This window comes from Trichechus manatus, unplaced genomic scaffold (genome assembly GCF_000243295.1).
Source record: "Trichechus manatus latirostris isolate Lorelei unplaced genomic scaffold, TriManLat1.0 scaffold00108, whole genome shotgun sequence".
NCBI classification, from domain to species: domain Eukaryota; kingdom Metazoa; phylum Chordata; class Mammalia; order Sirenia; family Trichechidae; genus Trichechus; species Trichechus manatus.
This window is the reverse complement of record NW_004444044.1, coordinates 2078527-2103262: the sequence shown is the minus strand read 5'-3', so window position 1 is coordinate 2103262 and position 24736 is coordinate 2078527. Positions and strand designations below refer to the sequence as shown.

Here is a 24736-nt window from a genome sequence, read left to right as displayed (position 1 = left end):
TAAAATCAGCTAAGTATCACTGCTTGCTTCTCACATTATCTGTGGTAAAGAAACAGCTTCTTTCTCCCCCAATCTTTCCCAGACTAATGTTTTTGTAAAATGAAATGAAAAACTAAATTAAAAACAAAGACACATAAAATACTAACCCCATTTTTCTTTTTTTTTCACAAAAGCCAGCACACACACAACTACTCTGTCAAACTGTTCTAAAAGTTTCTAAATGCTTAGTCTCACTTTCTGTATTTATCTTGTCACAAACCTGGGTCTGTGGGCCATGCTTTGAGTAGCACTGGTTTACAGCATTCTATAAACACAAATTAATTCTGTCTGGGTGTTCTGCCAGTTTCAGAATCATATAGCGTCCTACAATGTAGCATTAGAGAAAAAAGGGGTAAGGAATTTCACTAGAGAGAGACCCTTGCTATAAACCCTCCAACCTTGGTGAACAATAAATACCTGTGGCAACTCCCTATGGGCAACTGCTTCAAATGAGGCATGTAGAAATCAGATCACTGGATTCCCTCCTATACCAATCTAAAATTAACCAAATAAAAAAATGTTAAATTTCCCATCCAGGTAGGGCTTCAATGGCATTCTCTTCCATATCATGAGTTAACTACATGTTTGTTGGGCAGGGATTTTCCCATCAGTATTTTAGTAGCTGTACTTTCTACCCTGGTGGCACAGTGGTTAAGAGCTCAACTGCTAACCAAAAGGTTGGCAGTTCCAATCTACCAGCCGCTCCTTGGAAACCCTATGGGAGCAGTTCTACTCTGTCCTATAGTGTCGCTATGAGTCGGAATTTTTGGTACTTTCTACCTGGACAACTTGGATTTGATTATAATCCCAGAGTCTCCCAGGGCTTTATATCCCATCAGGTTAATCCTCAGGAGTCAATGTTATCTGGGTATCCTGCTTGCCTTCCTAAGGAAAGGCCAGAAGAATAGAAGGTCAAGCTTTAATCCCTACATAGTAAGTTAAAGAAACAAAAAAGACTTAGCCATCAGCAAATTAGCAAAATGTCTTCATATTCTCATCAATTTAAATTTCTCACTTCTCCTCTGCTAAGGGCTTATCCTGTCCAATGCAATTCTGCAATTTTAGGAATCTGTCCCCAGCTTAATAGAGTAAGCTATGTCGCTAATAAATGGAATGGCATGACAGAGGTCATGTTCTCAAGATTAAATACACTGCCCCATGTTCATCTCTCTGCTTCATATTCAAGACTCCCTACCTTGATTCAGCATCTGCTGGTGTTCTCTCTCCAGTTTGTTGATCTGGACAATCAACCAACCACCCACTCTCTATAACCCTGCTTCTCTTCCTACCGTAATCTGCATTCTATCTCCTAGCATACAGCTGCTTTGAGCTGGAAACTCTAGAAGAGATTTCCATTTGTGCATGTCATCAGAGTTAGCACTGCCTGGTATAGTCCACACCCTCCATTTTTCTGAATCAAGCCCAAGGTCTGGGCCACGTGTCTCTGCTCAAAAACGCTGTCCCATTCACACAATCTCCACAGAAGATACCTCCCTTAACCACTATTTTTTAAATTAAGCATGACTATAAATACTTTACATATATATATATATACATATGGATGGATATATATATAGAAAGAGTGTATATGTGTATATATATATATATATATATATATATATACATATGGATGGATATATATATAGAAAGAGTGTATATGTGTATATATATATATATATATATATATATATATATATAAAATATGGAGCCCTAGTGGCACAATGGTTATGAGCTCAGCTACTAATCGAAAGGTCGGCAGTTTGAACCTACTTATTAGGAATTTGAGGAATATTTTGAGAACTCACAGAAACGGTAAGAAAATGAAAGGAATGGCTCTGAACTCCCAAGAAACAGCAGCCTGGCAACCATATAAAGAAAAAAATGGTTGCGTTTTTGAAAAAGACTTGGAGTCAACGGTGAATAGAAGAAGCATAAACACTGACACAATTCTCAAATAACATCTAGAGATGCAAACCAAATAAAAATATTTCACATATGCAGAGTATGTAAAGAAAGGTCAATTACTATTGGCCTCAACTACAAAACTGAAAAGCAGTATATGGGTATTTTATTTGACAATGAAGAAAAAAGTGAACAAAAGCCACCATACAGAGAGAACTGCATCTCACGTTCAAAAAAGTAATGTTATTTAGACAGGTTCTGTCAGAGGATCTGCTCATTTCCCATTTTATCATTCTGTAGAGATGCTAAAGAATACTTTCAAAATAGTTTCTTTAAGACAATATCCAAAGTTTCCGCATAAGAAGTGAAATACTATCATTTTGGAGGAGTCTATGTTTCTTTAGAAAGTTTTCAGAAAACTTTAAAAGAAATTAGCATAATCACAGATTTTCAAATTCTGGAATGAACAAGTATTAGGAAATAAAATTCCCCAATGCAACACTAGTGAAAACATAAACAAGAAATGCTAAAACAGTTTTCTTTTGTTTCATGGAATACTGGTGTCTTCATGTCATAAATTAAGCCAAAGCACACATCTTTGACAGAAAGTCAAGGCTTTCTAATGCTTTTTCCTGAGCCTAAAATATAATCATGAGGCTTCCTTTCCACCTCTACCTTCCAAACCATGCTGAAGTCATGCAGCACTCCTAATACCTACACACACATACACACAAAAGGGAATGAGTCTTACCAGACCATCACAGTTGCTAATGGCAACAGAGGTTCCTGGAATGTCCATGATGTCACCAACATAAGCACAGTTAGTCTGCAAAGGCTCTGTTTTCCAGATCCTTTCTGAAGCACTTTCTGGTTGATGATCATTAATGTGGTCAGTTATATTCCTAGGTACCAGAGGTGTCTCATGCCATTCCACAACAGCCCCAGGAGCCACTAGTTGATTGTTGAGCTTTAGTCGCAGATGAAATGCTCTTCCAAATGCTGTGATGTTAAAAAACAACTGCTCAGGGTTGGAAGACACGTCCCTTGCTGACCTCTTTTTGTGATTTGCAGAAAGAATATGGGAGAGATAGTGTCCTTCTAGATTTGTGCTGACTGGAGTCACCAGCTCATACTCTCTATGTCTCTTTATTGGTAAATCTGTGGGGTAAAAGATAGAATTACAGAACTCTGTGCAACAAGAAAATACAAGAGGACATAGCATAGGAATAAAGTGCCCAGTTTACAAGATTATACTTCAGTCTGCATAATAGTCCTATTCCTGAATCATCTGGAAAGTACTGTGTTTTGAGAACTTAAGTCACTTCTCAAAAGCATTTAAGCAGCACTGTGTTCAATAAGGAAACCTTGGTGCAGTGGTTAAGAGCTATGGCTGCTAACCAAAAGGTCAGCAATTCAAATCCACCAGGCGCTCCTTGGAAACCCTACAGGGCAGTTCTACTCTGTTCTATAAGGTCGCTATGAGTCAGAATCGACTTGATGGCAACAGGCTTGGCTTGTGTTCTATAAATCTTTTTTTTTTTTTTTTAACTTAAAGAAAGTTTATCACAATGTGACTGTTCATTTCAGATTTATCTGTTTGAGAACATGAACATAATAAGTTTCCATAAACTATATCTGTTTTGCTTATAATCATGATATGACCCCAATTAGCTTATTATTGACACAACTGACATCTGCTACAAACTTTTAACAAAGTTGCTATTATGTTGGAGAATTTTTTTCCTCATTGCTTTCATTATTTCCCTGTAGAAATCCTAGAATTTATATTTATTATAATAGCTACCATGCACCTGTAGTTTATGGTACTTGTTTATACACTTATAGTTCATGGCATTATTTCCATCAGAACAACTGTAACAACCACAGTTCATAAGTGAGGAAACTGAGATTCAGGGAGGGTATGTATCCAAGGTCAGTTATGAATCCAAGTCATACTCCAAAGCCCACACACTCATTTTGATATGTCATGACATGTCCTACAAATCACAGACTATTTTTAGAAAATAAGGAAATGATAAAGCGGAAATAATTATCTATAAATTGAATATGCAGGTAGTAGATAATCAACACAGAATGTTATTCTTATTTTGCATCATATCCCTTACATGGCACAGATACCCCACTGAATAGTAACATATATTTGGGGCCCATCTTATAACACTGGTGGCCACTTACATGTTGAACTTAATTTCACAATTAGAACTTTGCCAAATATGAGTACTGTGTCTACTAAGCAAATATCAGTAGGAGAGATAACACGCTGAATGCGCCGTTTGCCCTTTAACAGAAATTATTTTGAAGCCAGAAGACAGCGGATATTGGAGAATAAAGGAGGGTAACAGGATGGGAAAAGAACATGGAAAGGAAAAGCAAAGGACATAAATTGAAAACTTTCCCACATTCATAATTCTAGCCCAAGACTAGTCCCATAGTGTGTTAAAGTGTCCTGAAAAAAATTATATGATTCATACATAGAAATTGTGTATTTTGCCATGTTTTACTCAATCAGTTAGAGTATGAGATCCATAAATGAACCTAAAACCTATGCCCTTAAAATATATTTATGGAATCACTATGTTTTTGTGATTTTCCTGGCTTTTAAATACCTCAAGCAATCTGTAAGGTAACAGAAGAAATATGAAGGTATTTTGCAATTTAGGAATTCCCTGAGTGCATGTTATCAGCATGCCACTGATAATGACCAATGTATTTAAACAAAACACCTCTCTTTATTAAATATATAGAGAAAGTAACACTCTTATAAATATTTTCTAGGTAGAGAAGGAATGAGGATTGTAGTATAAGAGAGCAAAGTGAAGCCCGGCTCCAACACTGGTATCAGCAGCAGCAGCAGAACAAGCCCTTCTTTGTGGGCTTTCTATGTCATAGTGAGCAAACGACATTAGGTATTAGTATATAAGCAAAGACACAAAGATCTGGTCTCCCTTATAAGTGAATCCATGGTACATAGTTTTATAAATTTTGGTTCAGAGAAAGAACCCAAAAATTTAGGAAATGAATGCAAGTGTCATGGGAACAGATGGAAGTGAAAGTTTCCACAGGAAAGGATGGATCAAGCCCTTGGGTGTGGACTGACAAAGCTGTCCCAAATTAACTCTAAATTCCCTGAGGACAAGGAGCTTCCCATTCAATTTAGTATTCCCACAATATCACCTCATACAAACTCTGATACATGCCAGGGTCTCTTATCATTTTTAGATTTGTTCTATATTTATTAAGTTACTAATGCAGGTAACCAAAGAACGTTTGCTTTGTCTGTGTTGGTACACGCTGTGATTTAACAGAAATACTACCCAAGACCTGTGAGGGTCTGGCTACACCAATAACCTGTTAAAACTCTTCTCTGGCCATATGTTTACTGTTTCAAGGGGTGGAGGAAGCAATGTTTAACTTCACTGTATGGATTCCCTATCTTCACTTAGGGGAATTCTGGCAACCAAAGTCTAGACAATACACTCATGCCTGGATTAAGTGACTGGAGAACAAGAAAATTTAGGAAGAATGCAGGGAGGCTCCTTCACACCCAAGAGAATATTCAGAGCCTCATGCTCATAGTAAGACATATATCCTCGACTCTCTGGGAAAGTTTCATTTTTCTACTGTCAGACAATATGTACCAATTTTATATTCAAAATAAGGACAGTGTATTTCTATGAACCTTTCTCTTTTCTAATGCTAAATAATAAAGCATCCTGAAAACGTACCCATAAGAAATATTTCTGAAACTTAACTGAATGAATGATTTTCCAGTTGGGAAATAAGGTAACCAGAAGAAAAGAAGCCCATTAACAGCCTCTCAGGCTACCTATGCCCCTGGATTGTAGCTGTCTGAACTGACAAAGGAGCTACACAGCCACCTGCCATTTATGGGGACATTGATGGTTCAGGAGTAGAATTCTCCCCTTCCATTCAGAAGACCCAGGTTCAGTTCTCAGCCAATGCACCTATGCGCACTGACATATCTGTCAGTGGAGGCTGAAGTGTTGCTATGATGTTGAACAGGTTCCAGGAGAGCTTCCAGACTAAGATGGACCTGGAAGAAACGTCCGGCGATCTATTTCTGAAAAGTCAGTCAGTGAAAACAATGGTCTGATCTGGAACTAATCATGGTGATGGAGCAGGACTGGGCAGCGTTTAGTTCCATTTGATTTAGGGGTGACTCAAGTGTAGCTAACAACAATAAGTACAAGGTACTGTGCATTGTGATTGGGAATATATCATCCCTAATCCTCACGACAATCACAGTAGGAAGGTATTATCACCCCTGTTTTACAAATGAGAAAGCAAGCCTAGAGGCCTGACACATAGCAAGCAAGCAGTAAAAGGAAAATTTCAATTCTGATCATTTCAACTCTGAAGACCATGTTCCTATGCTCTTATTCACTTCAGAATAGATGAAATGTCTTGCTGGAGATTTCTAATTTAAGATCTGACTTATAAAAGAATACCACAAGAGTAATGTCGCTCTTCCTACCCATAGCCAGAGCAGTGTAGTTTTAATCATTTCTGTAAAAGACTCTTAAATTCTGGCCTTTGATTAAAAAGGGGGCAGAGCTGAGAAGCCCAACACGATAAAAAGCATTTGTATTCTCAGATCACAATCACAAAGCAAATTGAATTATATCCAGTGTTAATTTACTGCATTAAAAAATGACATATTTTGTAGGCCCAGCTGTTTCCACAAAGCAGTACAGCCTATGGTTAAGAAATGAACTATAGCAAGTTGACTTGAACAAGTTTCTGATTTTCTCTTAGGTTGTTTTTTCCTCAATTGTAAACTGGAAGTTAGTAATAGTTCCAGCTTCATAGGTTTGGTGAGAGGTTTGAATGGCATTATGCAGAAGATTCAATAAATATTCCAAACCCCAAAACTTGTTGTTGTCGAGTCAACTCTGACTCATAGCAACCCTACAGGACAGAGTAGAACTACCCCATAGGGTTTCCAAGGAGCAGCTGGTGGATTTGAACTGCCGACCTTTTGGTTAGCAACTGATCTCTTAACCAAGATTCAATAAATTTTAGCTATTATTAACTTAAATATAAGTAAGCTACTCATTAAAATAACATCTATGTTCAATTTTAAAATTTAAAACTATACAGCTGTCAGCTGAGGCGGCTGATGGGTCATAGCAGTAGGTATGTAAAGGTTTTCAGGAGTCATAATAAGTTACACAATAGAGCAGGCTAAAGACTTTCTAAAGCACACTGTGGTCACTAATTACTCAAGGATGATCCATCAAGCTACTGGCTGGCATCTGGATATAAACAGCCCATCTCTCTCCTGTTACTAGGGATGAACTGTCTGCCATCTTACCTAAGAGCAAACTTTCCACTTAGATACCACATCCTAGCCTCTCTTCTGTTTTCACAGTATCAGCAATCATCCTCTCTTTTCCCTCATTAATTTTCATCAGTCTTTCCTAGATCATTCCCATCAGCAAATAAGCAAGATGCCATCATATCTCCCACGTTTAACAAAAATTCCTCTAGATGCCACATCCTCCTCTAGCAAATACTCTATTTCTTCATTCCCTTTTATACCTAAATACTTCAAGACTGTATGTCTTCAATTTTTCTTCTCCTGTCCTTGTTCTTGAACCCACTTCAGTCATGCTCTTATGAAGGTCAACAGTGACCCCATGCTGAAGCCATGGCCAAGACAGTCTTCTTACTTGCCCTCTTAGTAGCATCTGACCCAGTTTATTTCTCCTTCCTTTTTGAAATACTTTCTTGATTTAGCTTCCAGGACACTATTCTCTTCTGGTTCTCCTCTTACCTCACTAGTCAACATTCTCATTCTCCCTACCTTGAGTCCCTTTATTTCCATTACCTCTATATACTGAGGTGCCACCAAATCTGGTCCATGGACTTTTCTGCATCTATACATTCTGGCTATATTCTCTTCACAGTGTTATATCTCTAGCGCAGGCCTCACCCATGAGTTCTTTTCTTATATATCCAATTGCCTAAAGGTTCCCTCTACTTGGATATTAACTGTGTAACTCAACTGAACTTTTCCAAAAGTAAACTCCCAATCTTCCCACCCCTAAGTCTGCTCTTCCCAAAGTCTTTCCCATCTCAGTAAATGGCAACTCTGCCCTTTCAATTGCTCAAACCAAAAATTTGTTTAAGCCGCCATTAGCTTTTCTCACACCACAAATTCAATCTTTGAGAAACCCCACTGACTCAACCTTCAGAATATATCCAGACTCTGACCACTTCTCACCACTTCCACTGCTACCACCCTCGTCCAAGACAGCATCATCTAAGTTTTGAATTAGCCTCATATCTGTTCTCCCTGATTCTGCTCTTCCCCTTTATGAGTTGTCCTCACAACAGAGCTAGAGTATTTAAAGTGTCAGATCATGTCACTCTTCTCCTCAAAACTTCTAATGGCTTTCCATCCCACTTAGAGTAAAATGGCTCACACGGTCCTCGAGCCTGAAGCTGGGAATTCTCACACTTCAAGGTCTTTATGCTTGCTGTTTCCTCTGTTGGAAGTGTCTTCCCCCAGCAGGTGCCAAGACTCAACCTGTAGATTCCTTTAGGTCAGATCTTTGCTGACAGGTGACCCTCAGTAAGGTCTTTCCTGACCACCTATAACCGTCTTCTCACCCTCAACCCCTTCCATCTTTTTCTTTTTTCCACAAGACTTGTCACAATCTGACATACTATAAATTTTACTTAATTTTTTTTTATTGTTTCTTTATACCTACTAGCATATATGCTTCATAAGGACAGAGATTTTTATCTGTTCTCTTCACTACAGTTCCCTAGTGCCAAAAACAGAATATGAGGTCACTCAATAAATTATCTGTGAATCAAGGAAGGAATAAGAACAGTTTGAACCTGAAGGGGTATCTAAATTTAGCATGTCCCCTTTTTTCCTAAATAGTAATTTTACCACCCAGCAGTCAATGACAGCAAACTACTCAAGTTGTCATATACCTGTAAAGCCAGAAATTTTGCTTGCAAAACTTTCATGTATTTCTCACAGTTCCTCCTGACCTGTAAATCAAACATTTGAACTCCAGTCACCATGCTTAATCTCAATCAAAAAAAAAAAAAAAAAAAAAAAAAAAAATGGATCTTATGCTTTAAGCTATCAAGAAAAAGAAATGGATCTAATCATTAAAACCGACATCCTGGGAGGCTGACATACAGCTTTTCATCCTTAGAAAGCAGTAGGAAATCAGCCCCAATTCTGCAATCGCTTTCAGACAGCCACAGAATTATAACTATACAGGTTAAAAAGAAAAGAAGAAAAAGACCTTGATAAATCACCTAATCCTTGCCCTACAATTAAGCCATCTCAAACAGATTAAATTATTTTTTCTTAAGTTAGAGTTGAAGGACCTGCTGAGTTAACCTGCTGCTACTCTCTGTGAAGAGAAGATTTTTCTCTGAGTACGCAGACATCTCTCCACCCCGCAACTTACTCTTCCCTCAGTGAAGAAGAAAGACTTATGTGACTGTTAAATCTGGGAAGAATAAGATGTCAGCAAAGCTCAGAACCTCTCTCCTCATTCTTCTTCCCGGGAATGAGCCTGAGAAGAAGCACAGGATCTCTTCCATTTCAGCAGAGGCAGGCCCTGACCTAGCCCAGACAGGCAGCAATGCACTATCAGCCAGCCCACTTGCCTATCAAATTTAAAGCCTTGTGCTGGCTTTTTCTGTAAAATACATTTTACCTCTATCTTTAGTTTTTTGTCTTTTGTGTTTTTTTTAAATTTCTTTACTTGCTCAGAACTCAGGCAGGTAAGAGGGGTTATGTTTTTATTCAGGATATCCTCACAAACTTCACTACCCCTACAAAGAAGTATTATCACATCTCCACTGGCAAGCTAATCATAACACTAACAATTATCATCAGAGAATTATCTTAAAGCGAAACTGAATTCATCATTATAGAGTTTAACTTAATGCTTCTTCCTCTTCCCGCTGCATGAAACAGCCACACGCTTGCATATATGTGTGTGGGATAAAGGACCTAGCTTCACCCGAAGTAAGGTGGCCTTTGTCCTTCACCCTATGTGTCTCTTTGTTTGTATCCTTTTTAGCTGTAATAAATCTATAGTCATAAGTATGGTATACTCTCCATGAGAGTCTGTTAGTCATTCCAGTGAATTATACAACCCACTGGGGCAGTAGGAACCATCAGGTCAGGAAGTAAGGGTGTTACGTGGACTTCTGAGCATGGAGCACGCGTCCTGAAGGGGTAGTGGGAAAGCAGCCCCAAATTTGTGGCCAGCAAACCAGAAGTGAAGGCATCACATGGACTCCCCAAACTAGCAGCTGGTGTCTGCCTATTTGACAGTCTGCAGGATGAGGTCCTTTTAACTTGTGAAATCTGACCTAGCTCCAGGTGGCTAGAATCAGAGAAGTGCTGCCCGGGCAGCTGGTCTGAAGGACGGTGTCCTTTTATGAGCCCTGACCTAGCTCCAGGTGGCTAGGGTCAGAGAGAGTGTGCCACGTGGGCAGCTGGTGACAAAGACGGAGAAGTGGGAAGGTAAGGACTGGATCAACCTCTCCATTTTTGGGATTGGATTCATGCTGATCTTTACCAGGCAGTTGGATACGAAGGTGGGATTTGCCCGTTGCTTAGTGCAACGTGCGTGTTTGTATGTTTAGTATGTGTATACAGCCAGAGAGACACACACAAATATTACACACAACCTACGTAAAAAAGCATTTGAGAAGGCAATGTTCTATATGCATATACTTAAAGACTTTTGAACTAGCCAGAGTTTCCATTTTAATATCAGTCGTGTTAGACTTTCTAATGGTTCCCAAACTTTAATCATTTCTGAGGCTTTTGACTCTTTTACACATCTGTGTCCTAAAATGGTATCATGCACATAATAAGCTCTCAGTAAATGTAGGTTAAAAGTAAAAGCAGTTCCCTTAAACTGAAACCTAAAAGCAACAGTTAAAGTCAGTTCTCTGCTGAGGATAATATCTTACTCTCAATATATCTAAACCATACTTCACCTTTTCACCTGCATATTCAGCTTTCCCTCCTCACTCCATTATTTCTGCTCGGGATGTACTGATTCTTCCAAACCCCATGCTAGAAAAGTAACTTCTTTTCAAATTCCTCCCATATAAAATCATGCAAACCCTATTATTTTTCCTTTTAAATTTCTCTCGACGTAATCCCTTTTCTTCCAGTCCCAATGAAGAACCTTCAAGTCCTCATCACCTCATACCAGAAACCTGCAAGTGCCAAGTCCAAACTCTGATATATAGTATCTCACTACCATAATACTCTGTAAATTACTGCCAGGAAAATCATTTTATAACCCTACATTTAAAATACATATGTTTTATCACTGATTACCTTTGTGATTTTGGTCACTTAAGACTTTCTATGCAAGTATCCTCATTTGCAAAATTACTTATTGTAAAAATTAAATGACTTAATCCAAAGCACTTAGAACACCATCTGGCATATAGTAAGTGCTCAGTAAGTACTAGTGATTAATATTATTTTATTCTTTTTGAATAGCTTCAGCAGCTCACCATTCCTTCAGGATAAAATAGATTCATAATTGATATCTTTTTTTCTCCATGTTAACCCATTGCCATCGAGTCGATTCCAATTCATAGTCACCCTCTAGGACAGAGCAGAACTTCCCCATAAGGTTTCCAAGGAGCGGCTGGTAGATTCAAACTGCTGACATTTTGGTTAGCAGCTGAGCTCTTACCCACTGTGTTACCAGGGCTCCACTCTCCATCTATGCAAACTCAACTTGGCCCCAAGTTTATCTCAAGTCCCATCTTTTCAAAAGAAAAAAAACCTTCCCTGGCAATTTGTCCACAGAGTACGGCCCTCCTGGTCTGGGTTCCCATAGCTCTCACTGCCAAGTCATTCGACACTAATTGCACACTGTCTGTATAGAAGTTTTAAAGATCTTTACAGGTGAAAAAGTATATGCTTATGTCTTATCTTTTCAGAGATTTTAAGCTCCTTAAGGAAGAGGTGCAGTATCTTAACTGTGTTTATATGTACCCAACGTATATCACTCTTTGGTTAAAAAAAAAAAAAAGAGTCAATGAATATTTGTAAGTGGGGATTCTTGGGAGGGAGTACTCTGTGGGTGGGCTGCTCAGGGTGCACAGTATGACACTATTGGCCCATGCTCTGAGATCACCATAACTCCCTCACATGTTTAGCCACACATGCCTACAACTGAGGGCAGGCAGCTTGGTTTTCCTCCTAAGTGTGTGGTAGAATGATGTACAAACATCTCCCAGAGGATACTTGATGTACCCAGCACACCATCAAAACCACACTACAGGACTGCAACAGAAAAAACATACTCAGTAATACAATCGACATTACTACGACCTGTAGTGACTACAGTACAAATCTCCCATATCTCATAATTTTTAGCTACTGCAATTAATATCAAAGTTACCTCAGGCACACAGAATACTGAATACAAGTAGTCTGTGACTTACAATGTGTTTGAGTTATGACGAACTGCACTTATAGCCATCCCTTTTTTTTATGATTTGTGTATTTTTATACATGTGTGTACGTATTAAAATACATCTGTAAGTTTATATGGAATGTTTCCAACCCCCAAAGACAAATAAAGATCAGATTTATAAAGATACTGATAATAAAAGTCAATAATACTGAAAATTAAAAAAAAAAAAAAAATCAGTTATTCAACTTACATCAGAATCGACTTACAACAGGGTCATCGGAACGGAACCCCATCGTAAGTTGGGGACTACCTGTAATTGATACAATTTGGTTTATAGCTCCCAAAGAAGACTTTAAAGGAGTAGGATGTGACAGTTGAGCACTAAAGGTCTGGAGTCGGAAAGAACTGCATTTGAATTCTGGTTCCAAGCTGATGAGTTTTTTGGTATCCTTTTAAGAAAATTATGGAACTTAAGGCTCATAGACGTTATCTGTAAAACAGGGATAATAATGGGGACCAGATGAGATAAGGCATATAGAAGTCTTGGCCCATCTAATATTTCAATAAATGAAAAATTAGCTAAAATTATCATCATCATCATCATCATCATCATCATCACTATCTAGAGAAACAGAAGAAAGTCAGTTTCAGATTCCTTCCATGTCCCAGTTCCCTTCAGGCCTCTCTCCCCCATGCTCCTACCCTAGCCTGGTAATTCTGATGTTATTAGAAGCGTCCTTAAGCTCCGCGTCAAAAGAGGACCTGAAGTCCAGGTTTGCGATACTAACCCACTTTTCATTACCCAGCCTAGAGAACTGGAATTCATTCCCAAGGATTGGCTTATTAGTCTATTACAAACAGGCAGTTCACACAGCCAATTTCCTTTATCAGGTATAAATTCTCAGTATGTATCAATCTGGCCTCAAGAATGAAATCAAATAAGATCATCTAAAGGAATATCTCCAACAACAATATTTCCAAATTCTGAGCTGAGGGTAAGAGAATGACTTTCATCAGAAATGATGCGAGCCAGCTGCTACAGGAAAGATGAGCACGGGGTGAAAAGTGGATGTTAAAGAGGACACCAAACCCCAAACGGCTTACCAAGACTATAAGCACGTAAGGAAAAGGGACATATCTTTTCTCAAAGGCAATTAAAAATTAACTGTGACACATGCTAAAATTCTGAACACAGACAAATTATTTTTTCCTCACTTCGTCTCCTCTAGGTCCGTATTACCACAAAGCTAAAAAACTCTCTGGTGTGCTTTTTATTTTAATTGCAAATCTCTTTACTTAATCAAAAATTCTTTATTAGGGTATTTGGGAAAAAAGGGAGGGGCTACTCATTATTGAGAAAGAACAAATAGTTGTGAACTTAAAAATTCTTCTCATTTTTTATCTGTCTTTTAATAAATATTTGTTGCAGTTGCACAATGTTTATGTTCAAGAAAGTCATTTAGGAAAGAACAGCGTATTCTTTAATGTTCCAGAACACGAAGTCAGTTAAGAGAAGGTCTTTCAAGAAAAGTAAAATCATGTTTTGAAGAAAAATATCCAAGTATTTTCTTTGTTTGCTACGTCTTAAAAACGATCAAATAATCATATGCCAAAATTTTAACATTCCAATCTTAGGTTTTAAAGAAGCAATTCTATTTGTTATATTTATCATCATCAGAAGTTTTATAGACTCAAGAGATGTATTAAGCATTCTACAAATTAAGATTTCTCATATGTCTTACAATTTTTGATGGATAATACTTTTAAAGACTAATAATGAGTTCTGGAATTTAAAGCCATGAAAATGAGCATGTGTCCCCAGGGTCAAAGGCTGGGGAAAATATTACAGTTAAGAAATGTGGACAGCATTTAAACTTTAACCCCAAACTAAACCTATTGCCACACACTCATAGCGACCCTACAGGACAGGGTAGAACTTCCCATAGGGTTTCTAGGGCTGTAAATCTTCACAGAAGCAGACTGCCACATCTTTCTCCCACAGAGCAGCTGGTGGGTTGGAGTCACCGACCTTTCGGTTAGCAGTCTTACACTTAAACGCTGCGCCATCAAGGCTCCTTGTTTAAACTTTATTTGTGGTAAATATATTTTCAAAATCTAAAATAAGATAACTTAGTCTGACTCATAGCTTGACAGAAATATGAGAAACTAAGACAGTCCACTAGGCCACTGTATAATTTTCCTATTGCTGCTGTAAAAATTTACCAGAAATTTAGTAGCTTAAAAAAACATAATTTTATCATCTTACAGTTCTGGAGGTCTGAAGTCCCCAGTAGGTTTCACTGGGCTAAAATCAAGGTGTCAGTGGGCTAGATTCCTTCTGGAGGTTCTAGGGAAGAAAACATTTCCTTGCCTGTTCCAGCTTCTAAAGGCTGCCCACATTCCTTGCCTTGTAACCCCCTTCCACCATTTTCCAAGCCAGCAACATGAGTACAAGTTTTCTTACACTGCTATCTCTCTAGTTCTCTCTCTTCAGCCTCTCTATTTCACTTATAAGGGCCGTGTGATTACACTGGGCCCACAGGGATAATCTAGAATGATATCCTTATTTTAAGGTCAGCTGATCAGCAACTTTTAGGACATCTGCAACCTTAATTCCCCCTTGCTATGCAATGTAACATATTCACAGGTTCCAAGGACTAGGAAATGAACATAACTGAAGGTCATTTTTCTGCCTACCACAATCACTGTTTCCTGTCCATGTGCCAGAAAGTCCTCCCAGCTGTGGCATTATTTTACGTGTGTGACTCCCAAGCATCCATTCTTCCATTTTTCTGTAACAGCACTCCAATTTCCCTTTGGGTTAACCATCCCACTCCACTCTTAGTCCCTAATGGTCAGAGGTAAAATGGCTCAGTCCAGGCCAATGAAGGTACTACATCATCTGACCACATTTATGGTTCAAGGAAAGCTTGTGACTCCAGGCAGGCAGTCAATAAAAGCCTGACCAGGAACACCAGGAACTTTTTGTTGGAGCTTTCAATAAAGAGGTGTTCTAGCCAGTGGATTAGTAAACTGATAGAATAATAGCCTGGTGATGTTGGTGGCACAACTTGAGGGGCCACCATTCTTATCCTGATTGAGAAATAAAGCCAACACAGAGAAAAAATGAGAGAGACTCATTGATTTCTGACAACATTATTTGAGCCATAGATCCAGCTATAGCTGACTTAGATTACTCAGCCAATTTTCTTTTCATTAAATCAGTGTGAATTAGGTTCCTGTCAGTTGCATCCAAAAGAGTTATGGCTATTAGAGGACCTTTCTCTCAATGACATGGAAAGAAAGGAATTACAGACAGTCTATGAGTTACAAACAAGATCCATTCCTAAGTCTGTCTTTAAGTGGAATTTGTAGGTAAGTCAGAACAGGTACATACAGTTCGCATTTAGTGTCAGTTTGTCAAATGTTTGTCTTAGTATATAGTATATATTTTACCTTTCTGTGCATATAAAACACTTAAGAAACACTTCTAAACTGCACAATGTTTTCATAAGTGTCACAAAGTAGTGTGTGCATTCATTATCACGAACCATTGTATGCATTTAACTCAAAGTTTTAATATAATAGGCTTTATGGCAGTCCGTTCTTAAGTAGGAGTTGTCTATGAGTTGGACGTTCATAACCTGGGGACTGGATATACAGTAAGTAAGATGAAAAGAAGAGAAAGAATTGTGTCTGGTATACACAAAATATAGTTGGTGTGAATTACAAATGAAACTTTTTCTGCACCATTCCTTACTCAACTCCCTCCTTCTACTGCTGTATTCCAATGAGTTAAACAACACTACATTGCCATTATCAACATGAAGATAATACATGAAAATAGAACTCTCAAAGAGCTGGCACATGGTGAGCTGAGTGACTAAATAGTTTACAAGTCCATGGAAGAGTCAATTAAAGTTCCTGGAAATTCATGATGGCTGGCAGATGTACTTAAAACATAGAGATTAGAATGAGGTAGCACTACTTGAGCAAAGATGTTTAAAAAAAAAAAAGCACAAGCCTGAAGAGGGTAAAAAAAAAATAACAGCTGCCATCAAGTAGGATCCAACTCCCCATGTGTGTCAGAGTAGAACTGTGCTCCACAGGGTTTTCAATGGCTGATTTTTTGGAAGTAGATTTCCAGGGTTTTCTAGGCACCTCTGGGTGGACTCAAACTGCCAATCTTTCAATTAACAGCCCAGCACGTTAACTCTTTTCAATACCCAAGGACACCACATGTCTAGGACATACTAATAATAATAGCTATTATTCTAGCTTCCTATTTCATGCCAGCATTTTATGAATCATCATTTAGGCATCACAACCCGCTGAAGTAGGGAGTAGTACTATGCCTGTGTTACAGATAAGAAAGTGATGCTTTGAGAGGTAAGGTCACCCAGCTAGAAAGTGGTAGAGGTAGGATTTTAAACCATACAATCTAACAGAGTCTATGCTCTTGACCGCTTGGTGGAGAAAAGGTGATCAATATTAATAGGTCCTCTAGATATACTGACTAGAGCTTCTAAAACTAAATGATGAGCTTTATGTGTAAAAGAGAGATTTTTACATATAAAGAAAACTAACTCAAATGTACAAATGGTGCTTTCAGTCACTTTTTTATTTTTATTCATCTGCATACGTATATACGTAAAATACATGTGCTAAATATGAAGAAAAATTGTAGGACATGTAATTTAATATATAAGACCACGATATTTGAAGGTTCATATATTTAATCAAATTTACTTTCTACAAGTTTTTAAAAACTGTTTTTGTTTAGTCAGTACTCACTCCAACAGCAGGATATACAGCTTCATGCCACTCACAATTTGTTCTAAATTCCATAAAGATTCATCATGTAGAATATGTGGTAATGATTTTTATAAACAAGAGACTGACATTTACCACAAAATCTCTCCTAGGGATTTACAGTTAGTCAGCAAATCATGTAAACATATTTGGAAAATTAAGATGGGTCAATTACACACGGGAACAGTGTTTCCCAGGCTAAGATACTCTTCCAACTCTTTACTGCACATTCTAAAGAATATACATCTCTCAAATTCTGTAAGGTAGATGAATCGTCTCATAGTACTAATGAAATTATAAAAAAACATTTTTATAATTGTCTATAGCTATTGGGTACATGATAGCTAGAAAAATGATGCATTCATTGCATCTTTTGAGGATTGTATAACTAGGTATAAAAAAAAATGATATCCAAATAGGAAGAAGAGAGCCAAAATTAATTTAAATTTTTTAAAAGTCACACTTTCTTAAATTGCTAGTAGGAGTTTAGGTCACACAAACTTTCTCAAAAGCCATTTGTCAAAATCTATCATGTTAATTTATTTTTACTCAGTCATCAACTTCTAGGACTCTCTCCTAACATAGTCATTTGAAATGCAGGCAATGATCTATATACAACAATGTGAATGAACACCAGTTGTCATAGGAAAATGGACATTATTAGGAAAATGACTACATGAATTATATTCTATCAGTATGAGGGGGATGGGCTATCACGTTGGTATTAAAATGTTTACAAGGAGTTTTTAAGGATATGGAGAAATTACACTAAATTATAAAACTAAACGAAAACAGGTATACAAAAAACAGTCTGTGTATTAATGGAAAACCAAAGAAGAATATGCTAAATTATTAACAGCATTTATCTCTAAAGCAGTATGAAAATTTGAGATGATTGTGAAAAATCCAGAGAATACAGAAAAATCAAAGAACATAATTACAACGGGCACATGTAAAACATCTAAGATCAGAAAAAACTGATTAATTAAAAAGAATAATGCAATAACTTATAACAATAGAAGTAGCATAATTTAAGAGTAAAAGCTATTACAAGAATGCTGAAGGAAGTGTTCCCAAAATTCTGGTAATAGCAGTCCTCTTTGGGGAAGCATTTAAATCCCATCTAAGTCATCACTGTCAATATATCTAGTCCAAGTATTACAGCCAAGCTCTTCATGTCAAATCCGCTCATGATTTTACCAGGCAATTTGGAACTGCCCTTAATGGATTTCCAAGGTAATCTGGGTTGGCTATGAATGCTTAGAGATCATCAACTTGGAAGCAGAGGTGGCCTTGGGGATTTCTTAAAATTTCTGAGTAATCTTAGAATCATTTGATATGATGACAAAAGAATTCCAATTGAAGATAAAAATCAGTGAAAGTATGGGGAAGAAGTATTTCATGTAAACAGCAAGAATAAGTTGCCAGTGATCGATAACATGCTGCACTTAATGCATCTTCATCTAAGAAGCCTCAAGTATTTAACATTAACCATTACCATGCTCAAAAGTCAGGTGGAAGCTAAATCAGTAAAGCCAAGTCTATGATCTTCAGTTAATAAGGAAAAAATAACGGCTTGGGTAGCTAAAATTCTAAATTTTACAAAGGACCCCTTTAAACCTCCTCCTCCACCACACTTTCTAGTATTGGTGCTGGCAAACTGGATTGACAGATTTTAATCTTGGCTTATCAAATTTCCCCTGATGCCAGCAACAGGGCAAAGGATCCCAAGCAGACTGTACTGCAAAATTAGTGAGAACTCCAAAACTGCACATAGAATTCAATTCAATCTGCCAAATCCTTACTGAGCACAAACAGAAAAGCATAGAAAAACAGATAAGCTTAGGTCCCTGTGCTCTGGGGATAAAAAGAGGAGTCACAAGAAGCCTTGATAATATTGAATAATTGATTGTATAGCCTTAGCCACCATCCTCATTTTCTTCGGGGCCAATTAAACAAGAGGCAGAGAAGGAGATCACTTAAGGAAATTCAGAACACAGGTATATCCAGTATGATAATACCTTGCTTGCTAGATCTATTCATTTAACAACAAATATACGAGCACCTACTAGATACCAAGCAGTGCTCTACAAACTAAGGATACAGCAGGTATCAAGACAGTCTTTGTTCTCATAGGTCTGTAGTAGTAGAAATGCTTACTTGTGCCAAGGAATAAGTAAGTGACTCACACTAAACCTTGAAAACCAAATAAATATCTGAAAATGATGAAAAACCATTTCTTAGTAAACTTGATATCTGAGAGGACAAGATCAGCAACTTTATTTTGTTAAGAATGAAATGCAATGGAATTTGAAACTGGGAAACTGGAATAGGTTAAGAGAAAGATGAATATGCCCCATTTCCAAGAGAAGGGATGAGAGGGTGAGGAAGGCAGCTCAACATCAAACCCTTACAACCATTTTCCTCAGATGATACTCAGGCAGTCCCAAAGTGGCAGCTTATGAAACAAAAAGACTTGGAGAATTCTTTTCGAGATTCTCTAATTGCTGTAGAACCATGATTATTTCCTAAGCCGCATGTGTCATGCAGCAAGCCTCTTTACGCAATCAGGCCAGCCAGCCAGAGGCCCACAATTATGGTAGGCATCCTACCAAGGCCATATTCTAAATTAGAAATGAAAGAACTCCCTGATACGTCACCGAAGTAGGTAAATCACCTCATTAATCACACTTACATATATATACACACACACATTCACATATGCACATATGTATGTATGGGTGTAGACAGGTTGGTAGGTAGGTATCTTCTCTCTGGTTGGCAAAGGAGCACAGAACTAGGTCAGAGTTCAAAATGTATCTACTAGTTACTTATCTCTGGGTGAATCTGGGGCATTTTTCCACTGGGTGGAGAAGGAAGGAAAGAGGCAATATCCTGTACTACATACTATACCAAAAAAGCCAAACCCATTGCCATCGAGTTGATTCTAATAGCAACCCTATAGAACAGAGCAGAACGGCCCCCTAGGGTTTCTAAAGCTGTAAATTTTTGAAGTAGACTGCCACATCTTTCTCCTGCAGAGCAGCTGATGGGTTTAAACTGCCGACTTTTCAGTTAGCAGCCAAGCACTTAACCACTGTACCACTACACACGACATCGGTGATAAAACCAACAGCGACAACAAAAAAAGTTGCCGTCAAGTCGATTCCAACTCATAGCAATCCCATGTTATGTATCAGAATATAACTGTGCTTCATAAGGTTTACAATGTGATCTTTCAGAAGTAGAGTGCCAGGCCTTTCTTCCGGGCACATCTGGGTGAATTTGAACTTCCAACCTTTTGGTTCAGAGTCGAATGCTTTATCATTTGCAACTGAGAGACTCCTATATAAGTGATGTACCTACACGTTTTCTAACCTTCCCACATCACAAGCTGCCTTCTCCTTACCTAAATATAAGCCTTGCTACTCTAGAGGGTTGAAACATATCAGAGATACACTTCAAAACTGGCTCCCTAAGCCAGACACTAAACCAAAAAATAACCAAACCTGTTGCCATCAAGTGGATTCCAACTTACAGAGACCCTATAGGTCAGAGCAGAACTGCACCACAGGGTTTCCAAGGAACAGCTCGTGGATTCAAAATGCCGACCTTTTGGTTAGCAGCCAAACTCTTACTCACTAAAAAGTATATATTGTATGCTTCTTTCTAGAAACAGTACAAAAATCTGACAGAACTAACATACTGTTAGAATTCTGGAAAGCGTTTACCTTTGGTGAGGGGATGGTGATAAGACGGTGCCACAAGAAGGGTACAGGGGTTCTGGGAATGTTCTCCTTATTGATCCAGTTACTACCTGCGTATCTTACAGGTCTAAACTTGGGGAGAGATCCTACAGTGCTAAGCACCAGGAAGGAAGGAGCATTTTGACCTACGCTGATACATACTGAGCTACACATAAGACACCTCTGGTCCTGGATCTTGGGTTCCCCTCATCAGTAAACAGTTGTAGAACCGCCCCCCTCCCCAGTCCTCCACAATGCACAATTTAATGTAGCTATGTAACTTCTACAAGCTTTATTTTCCTCATCTCTAAAATAGGCACAATAATACCCACTCCTCATAGTATAGTTGTGAGAATTAGAAGAAATAACACACAAAAAAACAACACTGTGCCTGGTATACAGCTAACGGTCAGTGAATTCTATTTTTTTGCAGTAGCAGTAATGATAAAAAAAAAAAACTTTTCTTCTAAAAGATGACTTTACATATCACTTGCCAAATACAGAATTTACAGAGTCTAATAATCTGCCAAAAAGAAAAATTATCTTTTAAAGTCACCTAAGCAAAACGTGTATGAAAGACTTTGAATGTAGCCTGTCTTCTTGCTAGATGACTTTCAGCTTTTCAGAATAAATATATTGTTATAAACAGCTTCAAGAAAAGAGCCCGGGTTTTGGAGTGACCTGTTACAGTTACTTACACTCTGTGAGCCTCAGTCTCCTCACCCATAAAATGGGAAGAATAATACCCACATCATCATGTAATAGTGAGGCTTAGATGTTATCTGCAAAAGGCCTAATAGTATCTTACACATTAGTAGACGGTTATTTTAAAGCTGATGGAATAAGAGAGTTCATCAGAGGGCTTACCCAGAGCAGGAAAAAGTTTAAGAGAAATATTTCCTTTCATCGTACTTCAATTTTCCCTTCTTTGTAGCATTCTGGTACCTCGTCTCCTGTTTTAATTAGATGTGCTCCTCCTAATGCAACATGAGTTGACTTGATTTCATTCATCTCCAAATCTAGCTCCTACAACACCTGGTAAGTATCTACCAGTGACTTGTCCATAAACCAAAAAAAACAAAAACAAAAATAAAAAAAAACACCTGATTGTCAATCCAGCCAATTCCGACTCACAGCAACCTATAAGACAGGTTAGAATTGCCCACAGGGTTTTCAAGGCTATAAACTTAAATGGAAGCAGGCTGCCGCATCTTTCTCCCAACGAAGGCAGTCCTAAATCAAAGCTCAAAAAGTCCAACTTTGGGAGAATTTTTACATCTCTATAACTCAGAATAAGGAGCCCTGGTGGTGCAGTGGTTAAAAGCGCTCTGCTGCTAATGGAAAGGCTGGTGGTTCGAGGTCGCGGGCTGGAACCCACCAGCCCCTCTGAAGGAGAAAGATGTGAGAAAGATGTGGCAGTCTGCCTCTATAAAGATTTACAGCCTTAGAAACCCTATGGGGCAGTTCTACGCTGTCTTACAGAGTCACTATGAGTTGGAGTCAACTTCAAGGCAGTGGGTCTGGTTTGGGTTATAACTCAGAATGGGGAACGTGAAACCCTTCTTCGGGAAGAGAAACAGAAGAATAGAAATGTTCCTCAACAGCAAATTATTTTTTTTTTTCACCACCAACGGGAAAAATTTCAGGAACAATATTTTGCTTAGCTTACTTTATTCCCTAGTTTCTATTAAGATAATAGTGACATCTGAGAACAAAGCTTACCTAGTTGCACCATTTCTTCATTACCAGCCTGGGAAAGGAAAGGGAAAAGTAAGAAAAAGAAACAAGTTACTGGGTTTCATCTTATCACTTTGTGCGTTTTATTTCTACCATTAATGCTTTTCAGGAGCTAGCTAATCGGGAGACGCTGGAGATCGGGATTGGTGCCTAAAGCCTGCATCCTGGTTTATAGAAGTTCTTGTCACAGGACATGAGCCAGTTCAGTAACAATTTGGGGAAGGGAGTCATTTGCCCGTTTTAATCTAATATGAAGCCAGCAAAAATAAATGTGACGCTCGATACTCTCTTCTGGAAACCCCCAATGCTGGGTCAGGATTAGAAAAGAAAGTCTCTGAATTTATCCAGGCGAAAAAAAGTCTAGGAGGGGGCCTGAGTCATTGGATGTGAGATCACAAATCAACCCGATGGTCCGACCAGACAGACCAGAGAAGCCAGAAAATTCACAAATTCTGTACCCTAAATCCCAGTGGCCTGTATTCATATGATTTACTACAGGAGGCTCGCCCCACAGAGCCTTCCCAAGGACTCTTGTGAGATCATCAGGCTTCACCTTGAGTCTCCAAAGGCTGGGGGCAGGGCCCAGAAGAAACTGAGCCGCCCGGTACTTTAAAAAGAGGAGGAGCTGCGCAGAGGGGGAGGGGAGAAAGGCGGCCCTAGGCTCCAGCCTCTGCCCAGGAAAACCCAGGGCAGGAAACGTCCCCAGTCCCCCTCCCCAACTGTCAAACCCCAGCCCGGCCGCGGTCCTCCCAGGACACGTGTCTACTGGATCGCTCCCTGTCCGGCCCAAGGACTTCCTGAAACCCCGGCCTCCCGCTACCCGAAAAAGCCATGAGTCAGTCACAATCGCCTGGAAGAGAGAAAGCCCCGCGAACCCGACTCTGACTGCAGCATGGAGAGCTCTGGGATTCTGGACCCAGCGTCCAGAACTTCATTCAAGCGCCCAAACCGCCCTCCGGAAAGGGGAAACCCAGATGGCTCGGCGAGGATGCGAATTGGCTGTAGTTTGTTACCAGTAACTGCTAGGAATGCCGCAAAGTGGGGAAGCCCTAGGTGTGACAAGCCTGGACTCCAGAAGTGAGAGCCATAACCTCCTATGCAATTCAACTCCCCACCCCAAAAAGCCCGCAGATTGTACCCAGCCCTCAAATCATCGTTCCCTAATGCATAAGATAACAGGGAAGGGTGGGAGGGGGAGAGGAAATAGGAGGGGAAAAGGGGAGGAACTTTTTCGGGAAAAGGTTGGGTTTGAGTTTTTTATTGTTATTATTTTCCACTTACTTGTCCATCAGCTGAAGTCCTAACCTCTACCAGAGCGGCTGCTATCAACCAAAGTGACAGGAGAACCATCACGAGTCGAGTTCACTTTTCAACTACTGGGCAAAGCAAATGCCCAGAGCAAACCCCCCCCCCCAAAATAAGTTTCTTAAAAAAAAAAAAAAAAGGGAAAAATGCAGAGTAAAGAGAAAAAAAAAAAAAGATCTTCTGTGCTTTGCTTCAATGAAAATGAAATTTGAGCTCTGAGACTGGCCCCCTCTGCTCTGCAGTTCTTTCCACTTCACCTTCTCACCCCGTCCTCCCAAACGGAGTGTGCAGGAGAGAAGGTGCTGCGAGCCGGGCAAGGGCTGCGCCGGGAGACGGGGAAGGGATGAGGGGCTTCCAACTATCTCTGCCCAAAGCGGCTTTTTCTAAGCTTTTTCGAGCACCACTAGTTCCTAGGTTAGCGCGGAAAATGCTTGGGTCTTCTAGAGCACAGCAGGGGGGAGCATTAGCGAGAGAGACTAGCGAGCGGGAGCGGGAGAAAGAGGCGGGGAGAGGGCGACACCGCCGCACACGCAGAGGTGGGGGCGGAAGGAGCCGCGGAGGGAGGAGGAGGAGGCACCGCGGCAGAGGTGGGAGGAGAGGGCGGTTCGCACGCTCCCCTTGCTCGCAGAGCGGCTGTCTGCTCACTCCCGGCGACCTGCGGGCGCTAAAAAGGCAGCCTGAGCCCCCCGGGCGGCCCCTCCCGCCGCCGCGGCGCCC

The 24736-nt window shown here is 39.4% G+C and overlaps 1 protein-coding gene across 1 annotated transcript in view; it reads right to left on the bottom strand.

Moving 5' to 3' along the window:
* Nucleotides 1-24101, bottom strand: part of ADAMTS3 (ADAM metallopeptidase with thrombospondin type 1 motif 3) — a 365634-nt gene extending 341533 nt beyond the window's left edge. Inside the window, exons 1-3 of the mRNA XM_004383320.1 lie at nt 23996-24101; nt 22700-22727; nt 2693-3099 (exon numbers count right to left, since the gene is read on the bottom strand). Of these exons, the coding sequence (XP_004383377.1) occupies nt 2693-3099; nt 22700-22727; nt 23996-24064 (504 nt within the window). The 5' untranslated portion in view covers nt 24065-24101. The remainder of the gene's footprint in view (nt 1-2692; nt 3100-22699; nt 22728-23995) is intronic.
* Between the last annotated feature and the right edge of the window lie 635 nt (nt 24102-24736).